This window comes from Nycticebus coucang, chromosome 10 (assembly GCF_027406575.1).
Source record: "Nycticebus coucang isolate mNycCou1 chromosome 10, mNycCou1.pri, whole genome shotgun sequence".
NCBI classification, from domain to species: Eukaryota; Metazoa; Chordata; class Mammalia; order Primates; family Lorisidae; genus Nycticebus; species Nycticebus coucang.
Genome location: NC_069789.1, coordinates 116,204,179 through 116,218,662, shown reverse-complemented (window position 1 = coordinate 116,218,662; position 14,484 = coordinate 116,204,179). Strand labels below are relative to the sequence as shown.

At 49.6% G+C, this 14,484-nt stretch overlaps 1 protein-coding gene and 1 pseudogene across 6 annotated transcripts; one reads left to right on the top strand and one right to left on the bottom strand.

Moving 5' to 3' along the window:
* The first annotated feature begins 4,510 nt into the window (after positions 1–4,510).
* On the top strand, positions 4,511–6,115 carry LOC128596770 (transmembrane protein 87A-like; annotated as a pseudogene).
* A 430-nt stretch (positions 6,116–6,545) lies between these two features.
* Positions 6,546–14,401, bottom strand: MAMSTR (MEF2 activating motif and SAP domain containing transcriptional regulator). Of its 6 annotated transcripts, none has more exons than XM_053606454.1 (11): positions 14,035–14,154; positions 13,602–13,721; positions 13,405–13,483; positions 11,713–11,751; positions 10,962–11,131; positions 10,624–10,811; positions 10,177–10,279; positions 9,727–9,921; positions 9,268–9,441; positions 9,134–9,188; positions 6,546–8,970 (listed from the first exon to the last, which is right to left on the bottom strand). In XM_053606454.1, exons 3-11 carry the CDS (start codon positions 13,460–13,462, stop codon positions 8,690–8,692), a joined length of 1,263 nt encoding a protein of 420 aa, XP_053462429.1. In that variant the 5' UTR covers positions 13,463–13,483; positions 13,602–13,721; positions 14,035–14,154; the 3' UTR covers positions 6,546–8,689. The 6 variants fall into 6 exon arrangements, with proteins under 6 accessions (XP_053462429.1, XP_053462430.1, XP_053462431.1 ...); XM_053606455.1 differs by lacking the exon at positions 13,602–13,721 and adding an exon at positions 12,090–12,182 and having other exon boundaries at positions 14,035–14,092; XM_053606456.1 differs by lacking the exon at positions 13,602–13,721 and adding an exon at positions 12,090–12,182 and having other exon boundaries at positions 10,962–11,101; positions 14,035–14,092.
* Between the last annotated feature and the right edge of the window lie 83 nt (positions 14,402–14,484).

Genomic DNA, 14,484 nt, shown 5'->3' with positions numbered 1-14,484 from the left:
TTTAAATGTACACAACTTTGTGAGAGAAAAATGGCATCTGGTTTCCAATTGCGTGTCTCCTTTAGTGAGGATCAATATCTTGTTATTGCTTATCCTGAGTTTCAAGTCAGTCTGCTAAGTAAAAGGCTGCCTGCTGTTGGGTTCCTCAAACTCAATAGGTCTAAATGAATCTAGTATTTCTTCCTTATTTTCCTTGAATCTATTTTTTTTCTCATCTGTCACACTTTTGTTTTCTAGGTCAGCCTAACCCAGAAACTTATTTTTGATTCTTCCACTTTCTTTGTCACCTTTAGTTAATCATGAACTCTCTCTTTTTTTTAAATATTGCAACATCATACATATGAAGCATCATGAAATGCACACACTTTAAAGAATAAAGTGGGCTGGGCACAGTGGCTCACTCCTGTAATCCTAGCACTCCGGGAAGCTGAGGTGGGTGGATCGTTTGAGTTCAGGAGTTCGAGACCAGCTTGAGCAAGAGCAAGACCCTGTCTCTATTAAAAAAAAAAAAAAAAGGAAAATTAGCTGGATGTTGTGGTGGGTGCCTGTGGTTTTAGCTACTCAGGAAGCTGAGGCAGGAGGATCGCTTGGGCACAAGAGTTTAAGATTGCTGTAAGCTATGATGCCACCGCACTCTACCCAGGGCAACAGAGTAAGACTCTGTCTCAAGAAAAAAAGAAAAAAAAAAATGGGGCAGCGCCTGTGGCTCAGTCGGTAAGGCGCCGGCCCTGGCTGAACTGCAACCAAAAAATAGCCGGGCGTTGTGGCGGGTGCCTGTAGTCCCAGCTACTCGGGAGGCTGAGGCAAGAGAATCTCTTAAGCCCAGGAGTTGGAGGTTGCTGTGAGCTGTGTGAGGCCACGGCACTCTACCGAGGGCCATAAAGTAAGACCCTGTCTCTACAAAAAAAAAAAATAATAATAAATGGGCAGTAAACCTGTTTAAATCTCATACAGGTTAAGACCTGGTGTCTCAAAAGTCCCCAAGATAACTTTTGGGTTCAGTGATCTGCTACTAAAAGTCACAGAACTCGGCTCAGCACCCACGTTGTTCAATGGTTAGGGTGCTGGCCACATACCCAGGGGCTGGTGAGTTCGAACCCCTCTTGGGCCTACTAAACAACATTGACAACTATAACAAAAAATAGCTGGGTATTGTAGTGGGTGCCTATAGTCCCAGCTACTTGGGAGGCTAAGGCAAGAACATTGCTTGAGCTCAAGAGTTTGAGGTTGCTGTGAGCTGTGACACCATAGCACTCTACCCAGGGCAACATAGTGAGACTCTGTCTCAAAAAAATAAATAAACAATAAAAGTCACAGAACTCAGATAAGCTGTTATACTCGTAAGTATGATTTATTACAGTGAAGGGATATAGATTAAAATTAGGAAAGGTTAAGATACATAGGGCAGAGTCCAGGAGAGACCAAACACACGTTTCTAGCTGTGCTCTTCCAGTGGAGTTGCATGGACAGTGATTAATTCTCCAGTGGAGAAAAAAAGTTTTTATTTATTTATTTATTTATTTTTGCAGTTTTCGGCCAGGGTGGTTTTAGCTACTCAGGAAGCTGAGGCAGGAGGATGAACCTGCCACCTCTGGCATATGGGGCCGGCGCCCTATCCCTTTGAGCCACAGGCACCACCCGTTTGGTTGTTTTTTTTGTTTGTTTGTTTTTTTGAGACAGACTCTCACTTTCTCGCCCTCGGTAGAGTGCTATGGCATCACAGCTCACAGCAACCTCCAACTCCTGGGCTTAGGCAATTCTCTTGCCTCAGCCTCCCGAGTAGCTGGGACTACAGATGGCTGCCACAACACCCAGCTATTTTTTGTTGCAGTTTGGCTGGGGCTGGGTTCGAACCCTCCACCCTCAGTATGGCGCCCTACTCACTGAATCACAGGCACTGCCCAGAGAGAAAGAGGTTTACTGGGTGACAGCACTATGGAGTATTATCAAAGAAACTCTTCCAAGCCTTGGTAGTAAGGGTCACATTGACATGAAACACCCAGTTTTATTGCCCATTTATTCTTTTTTTTGAGACAGAGTCTTACTCTGTTGTCCTGGGTAGAGTGGCGTGGCGTCATATGGCTGACTTTAGTAATTCAACCTTTTATCTCTCCAGAGGGATACACTAATACAGTGTGGCCCAAGGACCCCAAACTAAATCATACTGTTAGCATAGACTGACAATACCCAAAATTCCAGGTAAACCAAGACACTCTTATCAGTCAGGACATTCCAAGGACTTAGAGGTTACTGCCTAGGAGCCAGTCAAGGCTTCAGAATCTTTCTTTGAAACGTGCAGGGCTTGGACAATGCAGGTGTGCTTAGTCAACCCTTCACTGCACACGTGGGATACTGTCAGGAACCAAAAAAACCCCAGTAAGCCTCTCCTTCTCCACTGGAGTTGATAGTGAATAACTTTTGTTGGCATATACCTGCTTTTCTTTATCCTTTTATGATGTCTGGATGCATCTCTAAACAAAACAGTTTAGTTCTGCCTGGTATTTACTCCCCAGAGTTATTTTATCTTTTTTTTTTTTTTGTGGGTTTTGGCCGGGACTGGGTTTGAACCTGCCACCTCTGGCATATGGGACCGGTGCCCTACCACTTTGAGCCACAGGCGCCGTCCAACTCCCCAGAGTTATTGAACACAATAAAATGTGCCCACTTGTTTAAAGCAGCATTATTCATTGTAGTCAAAAACCGGAAACAAGCTAAATGATCATCCTCTACATGGATAAATAAAATGTAACAAGGTGCAGTGGCCTGTAATCCTAGTACTCTGGGAGGATGAGGCCGGAGGATCACTTGGGCTCACGAGTTCAAGACTAGCCTGAACAAGAGTGAGACTTCCATCTCTATAAGAAAAATTAATTTGTCCATACAGTGGAATATTATTCAGACATAATAAGGAGTAATGCACTGACACAGGCTACAATGTTGAAGAACATAGAAAATGTAATGCTAAGTGGAAAAAGGCAGACACAAATGCCACATATTATATGATTCCATTTATATTAAATGTCAAGAATAGGCATATCTATAGAGACAGGAAGTAGATTAGTGGTTGCTAAGGGCTGGGGGAGATTAGGAGTGACAGCTAAATGGAATGGAGTTTCTCTTTGGGGTAACAAAAATATTCTAAAATTGATTGTGGAGGTGGAGGAACAACTCTGTGCATATGCTAAAAGCCATGAATTGTACATTTTAATTGGATGACTTATAAGGTAAGTGAATTATATGTTAATAAGGCAATTAAGGAAAGATGCACCCACTTCAGCGTCCAGTATGATTTTTTATAATTATGTAGTTGTATAACCAGCAGCATAATCAAAATAGAGAAATTTCCATCACTCTGAAGAGTTTCTTTGTGTTCTTTGCAGTTAATCTCCCAGCTCCCAGCTGCAGGAAACCACTGATCTGCTTTCTGTCATTTAAGCTTTATATTTCTAGAACTTTATGTAGGCTAGGTGTGGTGGCTCATGCCTATAATCCCAGCTCTTTGGAAGGCTGAGGATCCCTGGAGCCTAAAAATTTGAGATCAGACTCTTATCTTTACAAAAAAAAAATCTTAAAAGGGGGCTCAAGAAGTAGGGAGCTGGCCCCATATACCAGGGGTGGCAAGTTCAAGCCCGGCCCCGGCCAAAACTGGAAAAAAATCTTAAGAGGACTGTCAGGGCCACTTCAGCAACAGGAGGGAGAGGAGGAGTGGTGTCTCATCAGAAAAGGGAAAAATTATTTTAGTTTTGGAAAGATCCTCTTCAGAAATACCTCTATATTTCTGAAATTTGATGGAGAACCTTGTGATCAGTCTTTGAATATAACCTGGTATCTGAAAAGTGCTGATTGTCATAATGAAATCTATAACTTCAAGGGAAAAGACTTAGAGAAATATTTGGAAAAACTCAAGGAAAAAAAAGGCTTGTCTGGCAAATATCAAACATCATCAAAATTGTTCCAGAACTGCAGTGTACTCTTTAAAACACAGCTTTGGCCGGGCATGGTGGCTCATGCCTGTAATCCTAGCACTTTGGGAGGCTGAGGCGGGTGTATTGCCTGAACTCATGAATTCAAGACCAGCCTAAGCCAGAGAGAGACTCTAAAAATAGCAGGGTGTTATGGCAGGCGCCTGTAGTCCTGGCTACTTGGGAGGCTGAGGCAAGAGAATCCCCTGAGTCCAAGAGTTTGAGGTTGCTGTGAGCTGGGATGACATAGCACTCTACAGAGGACGACAAAGTGTGACTCTGTCTCAAAATAAATAAATAAATAAATAAATAACAATTAATTAATTAAAATACAATACAATAAAAACTGCATCATTATATAAAAAAATAAAACAGAGCTTTTCTTGGGATTTTGTGCATCGACTGTCTCTTTTAGGAGAAAAACATGAGGCTGCCTGTGGCTCAAAGGAGTAGGGCACTGGCCCCATATGTTGGAGGTGGCAATTCAAACCCAGCCCCGGTCAATGCAAAAAAAAAAGAAAAGAAAAACAGGAGGCTAAGGAGAATGGAACAAATGTTTACCTTTATTGGAGACAAAACTGCAACGCATGAATCATTGCAAACTTGGCAAGATGCACCATACGTTTTTATTGTACATGTCAGCATTTTATCCTCAAAGGAATCATCAAAAGAAAATTTTTTAAATAATCTTTTTACTATGACTGTTGAAGTGAAGGATCCCTATGCATATCTTACACTTGAAGACTATTCCTTGATGATTTTTTTATGGTGATGTGTATTGGATACGCCCTGTTTGGTGTTCTGTGGCTGGCCTGGTCTGCCTGCTACTGAAGAGGTCTCCTGAGAATTCAGTTTTGGATTGGTGCCGTAATCTTCCTGAGAATGCTTGAGAAGGCTGTCTTTTATGCACAATTTCAGAATATTCGGTACAAAGGAGAATCTGTCCAAGGTGCCTTGCTCCTTGCAGAGCTGCTTTGGGCAGTGAAATGCTCACTGGCTCGAATGCTGGTCATCATAGTCAGCCTGGGATATGGCATAGTCAAGCCACACTTAGGAGTCACCCTTCAGAAGGTTGTGGTAGCAGGAGCCCTCTTTGTTCTCTGGCATGAAAGGGGTCCTCAGAATTACTGGGTGTATTTCTTGTCTCTTGGCTCTGATGGTAAACCTGACCCTCTCAGCAACTGCTGCCTGTATTATATTATAGATATTAGCCTGACTCAAACAATGAAGCTATTAAAACTGGAGGAACATTGTAAAACTCTCGTTGTATTGACCTTTCACCAACACACCTCGGCAGTGGCAGCATATATTATGTTTATCATCTGGACAACCAGGAAGTTCAGAAGAGCGGCATGTCAATCGGACTGGTGGGAGCTGTGGGTGGATGATGCCATTTGGCCCTTGCTGTTCTCCATGATCTTCTTTGTCATCATGATTCTCTGGCAACCATCTGCCAACAACCAGAGGTTTGCCTTTTCACCATTGTCTGAGGAAGAGGAGGAGGATGAAAAGAAAGAACCTATGCTGATGGAAAGCTTTGAAGGAATGAAAATGAGACATTCCAAACAAGAACCCAATAGAAATAGTAAGCGAAGCACGGGAAGATGATTAATGGGTAGAAGGGAATGCTCCTTCTTCAGTGACAGATGTAAAACTACCAGCCCTTCTGGATTCAGATGAGGAATGAATGATCCCACACTTGAAAGGGCCAAAATGGAGTAAAGAATGGGAAGATGTGCAGTTGAAGATGCTAGTATCGGGGAAGAAATCGATTTCTGTGTCAGGCCTCTACACTGCTCACTCCTTAGGAGGTGGTGACATGCTGATCTGTTCCTTGATCTTTGGGCAGTGGAGCTGGCAAGAGGTGTCAGGATGAGGAGAACACCTTATTGAAAACAAAGTCATAGGATGAAAAAAATCTACAGGGCGGCACCTGTGGCTCAGTCGGTAAGGCGCCGGCCCCATATACGGAGGGTGGCGGGTTCAAACCCGGCCCCGGCCAAACCGCAACCAAAAAATAGCCGGGCGTTATGGCGGGCGCCTGTAGTCCCAGCTACTCGGGAGGCTGAGGCAAGAGAATCGCTTAAGCCCAGGAGTTGGAGGTTGCTGTGAGCTGTGTGAGGCCACGGCACTCTACTGAGGGCCATAAAGTGAGACTCTGTCTCTACAAAAAAAAAAAAAATCTACAAGCTTCTTATGTACAATTTGATGCCCCTTTCTCTCCCAAACCCTGACATGGATGTTTATGCAACTTATGTGTGTTGTTCCTAAAATTTCTAGAATGTTTCAGTTGTTTAATTTGTCAAACTCAAGAGACCTGACAGCAATTTGTGACTAGGGGGAAAGAACTAGACAACCATTTAGGAATTCTCTGGATATGGCTCAGCCTAATACAATGGCTTAACGTAAGCAGATTGGCTTTGATCTTTCTTCTGGTGGCATCTTCTAGCAAGTTGGAAGTCTTGAGGGATAACACTACAGTTCCTCTGGTTCAGAAGCTGGCATAGTGAGTTGTTTTTTTTTTTTGAGACACAGTCTCATTTTGTCACCCTGGCATCATAGTTCACAAGAGAGAGCTGTGGCATCATAGTTCACAGCAATCTCAAACTCTTGGCCTCAAGCAATCCTCTTGCCTCAGCCTCCCAAGTAGCTGGGACTAAGGTACCTGCCACAATGTCTGGCTATTTTTAGAGATGGGGGTCTGGATCTTGCTCAGGCTGGACTCAAACTCGTGAGCTCAAGCAATCCACCTGCCTCAGCATGTGAGGGATCCCCTGGAAGGCAGTGTCCTTGCAGAGGGAAGAGAACTTGCAAACATTTGAAAGTGAGCGGGGTGTTGGCCACCTGGGAGCCTTGTGAGGTCCCATTTACTGCAACAGGTGGGTGGAGACTGGGTCTTGCAGGACCTTTTAAGTCAGGCTGAAAACGTGGAGAGGTGATAAATGGCCCTGGAAGGATCAGGAAAGGTGTGGCAGTGTTTCCTGTCTGTCTCTATTTCCCATTGGAGACTTTTCTGTGTCAATTACCCCATACCCATCTGTCCCCATCTCTACCCACCTCAGGCCACTCTGTCCCCATTTCTGTCTGCCTTTGCTTCCATTTATTCTATCCATATCCCTCCCTCCTCTCTCTGATTGGCTTTCCATTGCCTCCTTTCCACACCATCTAACCCTTTATCCTCAAAACATTTGGGTGACCATGGGCATTACTGGATGCAAACCTTCCTTCTGGCTCCAGGTTCCTGCAAGTTCACCCTAACCAGCCTGAATGGGTCACACACACACCCTCTGGCTCCGACTCTCTTTGGGCCTCCAAGCAGAAGGAAATGGGGACAGAGTGGCATGAGGTGGGTAGAGATGGGGACAAATGGGTATGAGGGTGTCAACACAGAAATGTCTTTGGGTGGTGCCCATAGTTCAGTGGGTAGGGCACCGGCCACATACACCAAGGCTGGCGGGTTCGAACCTGGCCCAGGCCTGCCAAACAACAATGACAACTGCAACAAAAAAATAGCAGGGCATTGTGGTAGGGGCCTGTAATCCCAGCTACATGGGAGGCTGAGGCAAGAGAATCGCTTAAGCCCAACAGTTAAGAGGTTGCTGTGAGCTGTGATGCCATGGTACTCTAGCTTGGAATTACAGGCTCAAGCCACCACACCCTGTTTTTCTATTTTTAGTAGAGACAGGTCTCACTTTTGCTTAGCCTGGTCTCCAACTCCTGAACTCCAGCAATCCACCCACCTAGGCCTCCCATAGTGGAGAGGAAAGTGTTTTTTTGTTTGTTTTTGAGACAGATCCTCAAGCTGTTGCCCTGGGTAGAGTGCTATGGTATCACAGCTCACAGCAACCTCCAACTCCTGGGCTCAAGTGATTCTCCTGCCTCCGCCTCCCACGTAGCTGGGACTACAGGTGCTCGCCACAACGCCCTGCTATTTTTTATTTGCAGCCGTCATTGTTTGGTGGGCCCAGGCTGGATTTGAACCTACCAGCTCAGGTGTATGTGGCTGGCGCCTTAGCCGCTTGAGCCACAGGCGCTGAACCTGTTTTTTGTTTTTAATAAAGGGTTACAGCCTGAAATTCATTTCTTGCCTAATTAAAGTTGTAGTTATGGGTGGGCTGGTGGCTCACACTTATAATTCTAGAACTCTGTGGGGCCAAGGCAAGTGGATTGCTTGAGCTCACAAGTTCAAGGCCAGCCTAAGAGTGAGATCCTGTCTCTACTAAAAATAGAAAAAACTAGCCAGGCATGGTAGCACATGCCTGTAGTCCCAGCTACTGTAGAGGCTGAGGCAAGAGCATCGCTCAAGAGTTTGAGGTTGCTGTGAGCTATGATGCCCCTACATTCTACCTAGGGTGACAGACTGAGACTCTGTCTCAAAAATAAATAAATAAATAAATAGCATAACCACTTTCCAGATTCCCCAAACAACAGGCAGTTATTTACTGGGGGAGGGGTGGAGGAAGAGGGGGATAAAATCATTCAAGATATCTCTGAAGGAAGCAGCAAGCAGCTTGTTTGCCCTGACTGTACAAACATAAACAGGGATCAAGAGGTCAGGTAGGCAAAGTTCAGGCAGTTGGCATGTCAGTAACAGTTCCCAGGTGGAGATGGGATTTTTCTCTGATCCTCTGTCTGTGGGAGGGGCTCTTCTGGATGTTCCAACCCCCACTCACCACCCTCAGTCTCTCTTCCCACCAGTTTGTAGTGTCTGGAAACCCTAGAATCCATCACCATGGAATCTCCAGCAGGTCCCACAGCTGGGTGCTACTGGAGTCAGATAAGTCAGCAGAGAAGATGCTGGGGGCTGGGGGGCCAGAGCCCATTGGAGGCCCCCCACTCAGGGCCTCCAGCCAGTCTAAGGAATCCGTGGGGCCTCTGGCAGAGGGGGATGAGGAGTTCATAGGGGATGGGAGGGAAGAGAAGACAGACCAGGGGCCTTCAGAGTCTGGGGAGGGAGACAGCACGTCAAAGGAGCCTGGGAAGTCCAAGGGGATGGGGGGCAGCGCGTCTGCAAGGAAAAAAATGGTATATGAACACAGGAAGTCAGGGATCCAGGTGCCAGACTCTATTTCCCATTTCAGAAGTCCAGTTTCCCAGCCCACTCCTCCCTCCGACTCATGAGCCCAGAACTTCAGCCCCCTTTCCCTCAGATCCAAGAGTTCGGCTCTTACCATCAGGCTCCACCTGATCTTCCAGGATGTCATCGATGCCCTGGTTGGGAAGCAACTGCGAACAGGCAGACTTGGCGTGAGCCTGGAACCTGACCGGAGACCCCCTACCCTCTCTTAGACCCTCACGCTCTCACCTGCGCCCTTCGTATTGCTTCCTGCAGCTCCTCCTCCAGAGTCAGGGCCGTTGAGGTCGGTGCTGAGGAAGGGATCAGGGCTGTAGCCACGGTTGGAGCCAGAGCTGGAGCCGTCACAGGGGTATCCGCGGCACTTTGAAGAGGTGGTCTGTGAGATACTGGATTTGGCTTGACCTGGAACCGCCGTAGGCCAGGTCACAGGGCGCAACCCCACCCACTCGCAATCTTTCTCTCTACCCCTTCTGCTGTCCCAACCCTTTGCTCACCGATCCCTCTTTTGGCCTCACCCCCTATTCTGTCATTGGCTTCTTCTCTCCAAAGGTCCGCCCCACAATGCTCTGAACCACTCCCCCTCGTGGTCTTATTTTCTGGGCGCCGGACCACGCCCCCACACTTCATTGGCTACTCCCCACTTCGCCCTGTCCCACTTTGCCTTCTCTCACTTAGTCCCGCCCTCACCGAGCCCGGCCGCAGCGCAGCTCCCAGAGTTTTAGGCCTGAGGCGCCGCCAGGAACCACCCGCAGGGCTGTCCTCTCGCCGTGGTTTCTGGCGCTCGCGGGGCGGGGCGCCACTGCGCATGCGCTCCAAGAGGATAGCCTTGGTCCCAGATACCGGGAGGCCCCGTAGGCGCAGCTGCTGCCTCAACTCTGAGACCTGGGTGTGGGTTAGAGAGAGGCGGTGCTAGGCGAGCTCCAGGGAGCAGGCGGGAGCCTGGGCAAGACATTTGGAAATCGGGAACGGAGGAGGGACTAAGAGTCCGCATTTCTGGGACCATAAAAAGGATGGAACTGGCGACCCGATCTCCTGGATTTCCATGGGGCAGAGGCTGCAGGGTTAGACTTTTGGGTCTCCACCATAGGAAACCACCTACGTTTTGGTGGTTACAGCCTGGTTACACCCCAAACTCACCGTCAGCTCCTCCAGTTTAAGGGTCTGAAGTTCCAACTTGTGTGGAGGAGGAGGGGGGCTGGGGACTCCTGGTGGAGAGGGAGTGAGGGGAGTGGACTTCATCCTGGCGATAGTCATGAGGGGGGAACAAAGGTTAGATGGGGTAGGAAGAGGAAAGGCATTCTGGGGTCCTCAAAGGCAGGGGCTGGAGAAGATGCAGGAACGGGCCCAGAATTCCGGTTCTCCAGAGCAAAGACATGGGGCTAGGTTTCTGTGCATGGGAAGAAGGCAATGGGAGCCCAGACTCTTGGGTCTGCAGGGATAGGGACTGGGAAATTGGTCTCTTGAGCCCTTGGGGAGCAGAGAGTTCCAGGCCAAACTCCTCTGGTCTTGGGCTCTGGGTTTGAGGGAGGAGAATGCCAGGATTTGAATTTCTGGATCCTGGGAAAACAGTAATGGGAGTCATACCTAGGATGTGGCTGCTGTAAGTTTGTCCTTTCCCACAGAAGTCGCCTGGGAGGATCCAGGGCTGACCCCTCTTCAGCTTGGTGGTCTGCCCCGGACCCTTGTCTTGGCTGTGGGGACATGTATTGGTAGTATGCCAAATTCTCCCTGGGCTTGGACTCCCTCCAACTTTGGGAGATCGTGAGAGACTCCTGAAAAAGTAGGTAGGATGTGCTATGCCTCAGAGCTGCAGACAAAGTATGGTGTCAGCCTGGCACCACAAGATAGGAGAAAAAGGGGGAGTAGCAAGAAGGACCAAGGCTAGACTTTCAGAAGGACTTCTCACTCCGGTAGAGACTCACCTCCTTTGGAGACCTCCAAGGAAAATATTCTGGCTCGGGGAGCAGGACTCCAGGGCTGAAGAGGAAAGGGGCAGGGCCCAAGGCCGAGGCTGGGGCCAGTGCTGGGCCTGAGGCTGAGATCCACAGGTCTGGATCTGAGCCTGGAGAGGCAGTGAAGGACCCTGAGAGGCCTGCAGGCAGCAAGCCAGGCAGGGAGGATCAAGGTTGTGTGGAAAGGAGGGCCCCAGGATGCAGGAGGCAGGCCTGGGGAGCAAAACCCAAGTGGTGGGAGCTGGTTGCCGGGACTTTTGGGTCTGAGGACGGAGGTGTTAGGGGCCCAGATTTTTACATTCTCAAGAAAAACAGGAATGATGTCCTGGGTCATCAAGGGGTATGTGGTAGCTGAGGATAGAAGATTTCTGGGGTTTTGTTGGGATGGGGTGGGGCTTGCACTCCTGGTTCTTGGGAGAGGGAGAAGCTGAAAGCCACATTCTGAGCTTATTCTGTGTGCCAGGAGTGGAGTCTGGGATGCCTGGTATGCCTTCTCCAAAGAGACAGGATCTGAATTCAGACATCTCAGGGTAGGAAAGATTGAGGAGTAGGAAACAGAGCTCCTAGGGGTGGGATGGCCAGGGACCTGGACTCCTGGGTCCTTGGGAAAGGACACGATGGGGCACAGGGGCTGAGATGGAGGAACCAGCAAGGGATGTCTGGCAGCTGTACTCCTGGGGAGTGGGGCCACCATTCCCTCCCTTTCGGGGCCCACACTTACACGAGTCCTGATTCCGTCTGTGGATCCTAAGCTGGAGGACTATAGAGAGAAGTGGGAGGTAGGAGGAGGGAGGCGGGAAGGGAGTGTCCAGGAGCCTGGCCTGGAGCAGTGGTTGTTGGCGGGACACTCATGCCCAGCCCCCTTACACACCCCAAGCAGGCTGGTGGGCGGGCAGCCTGCTCCCTTCCCCGGCCTCCTGCCTGCTCCCTGCCAGCAGAGTGCTGCAGGCCTGAGCCATTCTGGGGCTAGGAGCCAGCCAGCATGCAGGCAGGAGTTAGCCCTGCCCCTCACTCTCCACATGCCTCCTTCATGAGTGTGTGCCCACCCCACCTCTGGCACAGTTGCCATCTTGGCAGCCTGGCCCATTTGCACCTCACCTTCTTTCATCTGTCCACCCCGTTTTGCAGGTGCCTGCTCCCTTCTGTGCTACTTCTGAGTCTTCCCACAGTCCCACTCTCTGCACACCCACCCTTGAAGAGAGATAAGTAAGTACTCATCTCTCTGAGCTCACCTGCCAGTTTTGCAGACCTGTCACTTTTGTTTTTACACTCTCTTTACTTTTGGCTCATTCTGCCTCAATAACCCCCCTACCCTGTTGCATTCAGGATTTGGTCCCCAGTTTGGAGCAAGGATTTCCCTTTGCGCATTTCTGCTCTTCTCTACACATGTGCACCTTTTTGCACACTCCTTGCTCTTTGGTTACTTGTACCTTTGCAGCCACTCATTCCAATCATGTAAGCACACTCATTTGCACACTCAAGTACCCTTTGCTTACCCGGGGATTCATCCCCAATTCCATTCACTTACACACTTTCCACTTGCCCTGGGACCTCAAACAGGACTTTTTTTTTTTAAGACAGAGTCTCACAATGTCACCCTTGGTAGAGTGCCGTGATGTCACAGCTCACCTCATACTCTTGGGCTTAAGCAATTCTCTTGCCTCAGCCTCCCAAGTAGCTGGGACTACAGGCGCCTGCAACAACACCTGGCTATATTTTTGTTGCAGTTGTCATTATTGTTTAGTGGGCCAGGTGTGAACCCGCCAGCCCTGGTGTGTGTGGCTGGAGCTACAGACACTGAACCAAGGCTGAATAGCTTGTTGTCCCCTCACCTGCATTCCCTCACTGATCCTCTGCAGTCGCCATTCTGCCCACTCCTCTGCTTTGCATATGTGTTCAGCTTAAGCCCTTGTTCCTTTAGTGCCTGACCCTACTCAAGCCCACTCCCACTCACTCACTCCCCGTTGCTCCCCTGAGCTGAGCATTGTACCAGCCATTTGCCCACTCATTGGTTGTCCACAGTCTGACTCCTTTGCTGGGCCTCCTTTTTTTTTTTTTTTTTTTAAGAGACAGAGTCACTTTATCACCCTTGGTAGAGTGCTGTGGCATCACAGCTCACAGCAACCTCCAAACCTGGGTTTAGGCAATTCTCTCGCCTCAGCCTCCTGAGTAACTCAGACTACAGGTGCCCATCACAACGCCCAGCTATTTTATGTTGCAGTTTGGCTGAGGCCGGGTTCAAACCCTCCACCCTAGGTATATGGGGCCGGTGCCCTACCCACTGAGCCACAGGCACCACCCTAGCTGGGCCTTCCTTTATGCAGAATTACCATTTGCACAGAAAACACATGCTCCCAGACTATTCTCAAGACCTGGGACACCCTTCTCCCACCCATGGAGAGAAGCCTCTCACCAGATCGAAACTTGGAGCGGATGATTTGGGAACGCTGGGAGGAAGCTGCCAAGGTCATTGCCAAGTCTAGGATGGGAACCTGGACAGGGGAGATGGCAGGGACCACCCCAGAGGGCAGGGTCAGAGTGAAGGTGGAGAGGATGCCCCTGCATGTGAACTCAATGGGGAAAGGGCCGGGAGTTAGGGATAGGAGCTACCTTGGGCTACAACTTCTGAGTTCAAGGGGAACTGGACTCCTGGTCTGAGAGAGAAGGGCTGAGGGCCTCAACTCCTGGATCTTGGGAGAGTAGGGACCTGAGATCCAGGTCTCCTGGGTCCTGAGGAGGAGGGCACCGGGGGTTTGGACTCTTGGATCTATGAAGGGGGGGGGAGGGTCAGGGCCAGGACTCATGAATCTTGAAGGAGGAGATTAACGACTGGAACTCAGTCTCTGAGGAGACTAGAATCCAAGATTTTGGATCCAGAGGAGTAAGGCCTGACAGGTCTGGGGGAATAGAAGGTCCCCCAACCTGCTTGTCAGAAGGAAGTGAATGGGGTATCAGCTACCAGGGTCTGTGGGAAAGGGACTGGGACCAGAGAATTGACAGAAGAGTTAAAAAGGGTCTCCCCTCCACCCCAGGGGCTCCTCACCAGGTGGGCTTGGTGCAGCTGTGCTCTGGGGTGGGCTGAATCCCGCGGTCTAGGCTGGATGCCGCAGGCTCTGCCCCTCCAACTTGGGACCTCCTCAGACCCCCACTTGCTGAGGCGTGCTGGGCGCCTGGAGAGTGGGGTGGGGGGAGACAGGAGCCCTGCCTGGGACCCTGAGGAGGTGCAAGGGCCCACACTGGGAGGGCCTGGGTCGGGGCGGAAGTCGGGGTTCTCTGGCATGCTCCTCCTGCGTGTCCTGGGACTGTGGGGTGGGGTGAAACAGCCACAGGCGGATTGACAGAAGCAGGTGCAGGGAGAGGGGCGTCGGATGAGCAGCAGCAGCAGGTGGTCGTGTCCTGGCCCTGCTGGCAGGTGCCACCTGTCGCCTAAGTTTTCCCTGACGCAGCAACAGACGTCAGTTCAGATCAGTGAAAAGTTCAAATTGGAGGCCTG